The 5,000-nt window shown below is 35.7% G+C and overlaps 1 protein-coding gene across 3 annotated transcripts in view; it reads left to right on the top strand.

The window, feature by feature from the left end:
• Positions 1–5,000, top strand: part of LOC106878516 (uncharacterized) — a 175,091-nt gene that overhangs the window by 170,001 nt on the left and 90 nt on the right. For all 3 annotated transcript variants that reach the window (XM_089351579.1, XM_089351577.1, XM_089351578.1), the window contains exon 4: positions 4,473–5,000. This exon is cut by the window's right edge and continues 90 nt beyond it. In XM_089351579.1, the coding sequence (XP_089207705.1) occupies positions 4,473–4,754 (282 nt within the window). In that variant the 3' untranslated portion in view covers positions 4,755–5,000. The remainder of the gene's footprint in view (positions 1–4,472) is intronic.

Raw genomic sequence — 5,000 nt, 5'->3', positions numbered from 1 at the left:
TTCCACAAAATTCTACGGAAAAATGTCATATGTATGTCTGTGTATATGTATGTTTCTATGTATGTATGTATGTATGTATGTATGTGTGCATGCATACATGCACATATGTATGGATGTATGTTTGTATGCATGTGTGCGTATGTTTGAGTGTAGGAGTTAGTGTATGTATGTTTATATGTATGCATGTGTGTGCTTGTGTATATGTGAGTATGTGTATACGTGTGTGCGTATGTGAATGTACGTGTGTGAGTGGGTGTATATACTTGTGCGCATGTGCGTGTTCTTGAGCGTAGTTATGTGTGTGTGAGTGAAAAACATTAAACATTCGCCCAGCGAAATAATCTTTTGCCTCGGAAACACTACAGCTTCCTGAAACTTAGTTTAAAATTTTCTCATATGTATTAAGCTATATAGTCTAAGCGCAGGCATGACTATGTGATAAAAAAAAAAAATCCTGCTTCACAACCACATGGTTCTGGGTTCAATCCTTGGGTAAGTGTCTCCTGCTATAGACTCGAGCTGACCAAAGGCTTGTGGGTGAATTTGGCAGATGGAGACTGAAAAGGAACCTATCGAGGGTGTGTGTATTTTTTGTCCCCGCAACCGTTTGACAACCGGTGTTGGCGTGTTTACGTCTCTGTAACTTAGCGGTTCGGCAAAAGAACCCCGATAGAACAAGTACTAGGCTTTAACAAAATTAAGTACTGGTGGTGGATTCATTAGACTAAAAATTTTTGAAGGCGGTGCCCCAGCATGGCCGCAGTCTAATCACAGCTACAAGTCCTAAAAAATAAATAAATAAATAATTTTAAGTTGAACATAAATCGAACACTGATCAGTTTGAGAGTGGATGCAGGCGACAGATGCCTTGCTGTTGTTTCTTTTTGTTCTTTTGTCGTTTGAAAAAATACTGGAAAAAGAAAAAGGAAATAATTGAGGAAAATTGAGGGAGAGAAAATAAAGAAATAGGGGAGGGATGGAGAAATGTCTTGATGGTTAATGTAGAGTGGTTTAGATTAAGAAGCAGCTAGTATATTTTGATTTGTATTAGAAAGGACAGACGGAAGTGTTGGAAGAGAAGGAGAATTAAAGAGGAAGAAAGAATGAACGAAAGAAACGAAGAAAGAAAGAGAGAAAGTTTTTTTTTTTAAAGTAAAGAAAGAAGAAAGAAAACAGAGGCTCACGTTGATTCCGACCAGACTGTAGATTAGCGAGTCATTGAAATTATTAAGTATTTTCGCTGGAACCTACTGAAAATAATAGCACCTCGAAGAGTAACACAACCGCTATACTGGGTGTCAAGCAAGCAGAAAGATTACATTTACAGTAATTTGAACATCAACAACAGTTAAAATAACAACAACAATAACAGCAACAACTGCTACTGCTATTGCTACGACGACGACGATGACTATTACATTTTCGCATTTTAATGTTTTTCAATTACAGCATGGTAAGGGCTTAAGAGGGAGAAATGAAAAGGTGGGCTCCCCTGGAACTAAAACTGCTATCTGATTTCAATTCCCGGTTGGAAAAAATTATGAATATTACGCAATCTCTTGATCCGTTTCCCACTCGAGACGTTGTATCTATTTAAGAAATTATATATATGAGAAGGAAGCGCCAACAGGAGCCAACCAGACTGTGGTCACTTCGATTTTATGAAATTTCCTTGTGCGTCTAGCCGAAAGAAATATATTTTATGTACAAGTACACACATCAAAAATTAACCAATAAGGGAGCAATTACTTGGTCACTCAAACTGATAGAAATAGTAGATAAATTCCTCTTGAAATTATACTGAAGTCTAACTTGGACGATGTAGTCTGACATAAAACTATATCTGGAAAGACGAGATGGTCCCACCTAGAATGAATTTCATCAGAGGTCATTCGACGACCAGAGCTGATCTGGGTCTAACCACCACTACTACCACTACTACCACCACCAACAACAACAACAACGACGACGACAACAAACAACTATAATAAACATGTTTAATTATTTTCGAATTACATAGTTTATGTAACATTTCATCTCACCAAACATCATTTCCACTACCACCATCAATATAACTATATCGCTTATCTTTGCAGTTTCATGTTACTGCTACATCGTGATGACTGGTATAGCCATTTATTAAAAGTACATATTAGTGGCGTGAATGATATATGTAGATGCTGTGTAGATGCCATCAATCGTTAGAGCAAAGTTGGTTGGTGTGTGTGTTCTGTGCCAACATCAATGATATATCATTTATTATAAGGTAACATCGACACTTTTCTGGAGATGCTTTGCGCTCTTGATTTCGGGCATCGTTTTACATATTGAAAGCTCATCAAGAGAAATTGAGTGGAATGTGAAACAGATTTTGGTATGGCGTTGTTTAAATGTGCACGTGTCGAAAATACACATACTCACACACACACACACACACACATATAATACAACTACACTCTAAATGCAGATACTCACTGTATATACACACGCATATTTTCATATCTGTGTGCGTGTGTGTGTGTGCGTGCGCGTGCATGTTTACATGTATGTATGTATGTTTTAATTTATTAATGTATGTATGTTTTAATTTATTAATGTATGTATGTTTTAATTTATTAATGTATGTATGTTGAAACTTCCAGTTCGCACAAAAATATCTTTATCCGATAAAAGTATGGAATTCTTAATTTCTTCGAATTAATAGCACGTACTACTTCCATATCAGTTTTCGCTCTCTCTCTCCAGACGCACACACACACACACATACGTATGCGTGTACCTGTGTCTATATGTGTACGTGTGTGTACGTGTGTGTGTGTGTGTGTGTGTGTGTGTGTGTGTGTGTGTGCGTGTGTGTGTGTGTGTGTGTGTGTGTGACAGATAGAGAGAGAGAGAGCATATATATGCACGCACACGCACACACATACACACATGTCCCTTTAGGACCAGATTTAACAACCACAAGTCTTCCTTTAATACTCAGGATGGGTCACAGCTCTAGCAAAGCAAATATGGTCACTGAAAGAAAGTAGCGCGGATTACAGTTTCAAAGGGAGAGTACTGCAGAGATGCTGGCCTTATTTCAATAGCTGTCGGAGATGCAGGTTATGCGTGGTGGAGAAAAGGTTTGTAGTAAAGAACTCTCCTCAACCGGATAACTACTTTTAAACTAAAAGCGAAATTTTCGATCATGTCCACACGCCAGAAAATATGTGCTTAGACATTGGCAGGCTGTACTATGATTATAAACGTTATAACGTTCTTCCACCACAGTCTGAAGATTCATACAAGTTGTGCCACATTCAACTTATTGCTTATAAACATACACAATCATATACACGTACATATCCAAATATGATTATTTTGTCATATTTAAAAAAATATTTTAAAGTAAAATTGACTTTAAAAATACAGTAAATATTTCGTAAAAGACGCGTTCGTAATCTCGGTGTGAAATAGTTTTTTTATCCATAGTTTTTTTTTTTTTTTCGAGTGCATTCAACGTATCTCACCTCCAAAGATTTGGCTGCTATTTCTAGCACACCCTTCCTGCACTAGCAGCTATTTGCGACAAAGGACCCGAAATACTTGTTACATGGTAGCAGGGAGTGCAAGAAATAGCAGCTAAATCTTTCCTTTTCTGGGGAAAGGAGTCGTTTACGCGTGATTTCGATGTCACATTCATTGAAAGTATGCGAAATAACCAGGAAAAGAAAAAAAAAACACGAAACAAAACTCCGTTACTAGAAAACGGTAGTCTAGTCTAGAATACATACATACATATATACATACATACATACATATATATATATATATATATATATATATATATATATATATATATATATTTGTTTTGCAAGATTTTTGATGTGAAATCGTGTGTTGAAACAGATGTTGTTGTACTTGGGGATGGTCATATTGCCAGTTTAGCCAATAAAAACACACGCACTGTATATTTGGTGTTAATTTGCTTCAGCTTTATATTACATTAATCTTAATCTTATTTCATAAGAAAGAAGGAAACAAAGGACCACTGATGAGGTCACAGAAGTGTGACGAAAGAACTCTGGCCGAAATAAGATTAAGATTAATGTAATATAAAGCTGAAGCAAATTAACATCAAATATACAGTGCGTGTGTTTTTATTGGCTAAACTGGCAATATGGCCATCCCCAAGTACAACAATATATATATATATATATATATATATATATATATATGGGCGTAGAACTCGTCTACCTCTACAACGGACAAGATGGATGAGTCCTATGTTCACGAAGATTTAAGCCAAATTATTATTAAATAACACACATACATTTATGATAGGGTGAGAAAGAGAGAAAGAGAGAGAGGGAGAGAAAGAGAAAAAGAGAGATTGAAGCTATTTTATTAACTATTTTGCTTTTAGTTTTTCAGATTATGATTAGAAAACTTCATTTATAAATACATGTTTCTCGTTCTATGTTTTTCAGGTGAAAGTTTGGTTCCAGAACAGACGGATGAAATGGCGCCACTCTCAGCAACAAAAAGACCAGAAACCAGGAGATGACAGAAACGAAAACATGACAGATGGTGGAAAAGAGAAATCAGATTTGGCTGACAGTTCTAAAGAAATGGATAACGAATCAAAAGACTCGAGTGATTCCTCAGACAACGAAGAAATGGATATAGAAAATGATTTGGAAGCTCCGAGAGCAATACCAATCTCTTTAACAGTGACGATGCCACAACTGAAGTGCGAAAAGATTGATTAAACAACCAAGCTTTACTCTGTTTTCAGAAGCCAAAAACAATACAGATAAAATGATAAAGAAAAAGAAAAAGATTTCATAATGTTGCATACTTTATATTAAAAAAAAAAAGTGAACTCATACAATAATTGAGTCAATAAATAATAAGATCGTAAACAAAATCAAAATAAATAATTTTTTTTAAGAAGCGACACCATATATAAATATATAAGCGCTCAATTTCTATTTCAGTTGGAGAAAAGGAACATT

The sequence above is a fragment of the Octopus bimaculoides genome, chromosome 4 (assembly GCF_046866305.1).
Source record: "Octopus bimaculoides isolate indiv1 chromosome 4, ASM4686630v1, whole genome shotgun sequence".
Taxonomy (NCBI): domain Eukaryota; kingdom Metazoa; phylum Mollusca; class Cephalopoda; order Octopoda; family Octopodidae; genus Octopus; species Octopus bimaculoides.
Note: the sequence above shows the minus strand (reverse complement) of the source record. Positions and strands in the feature narration are given on the sequence as shown.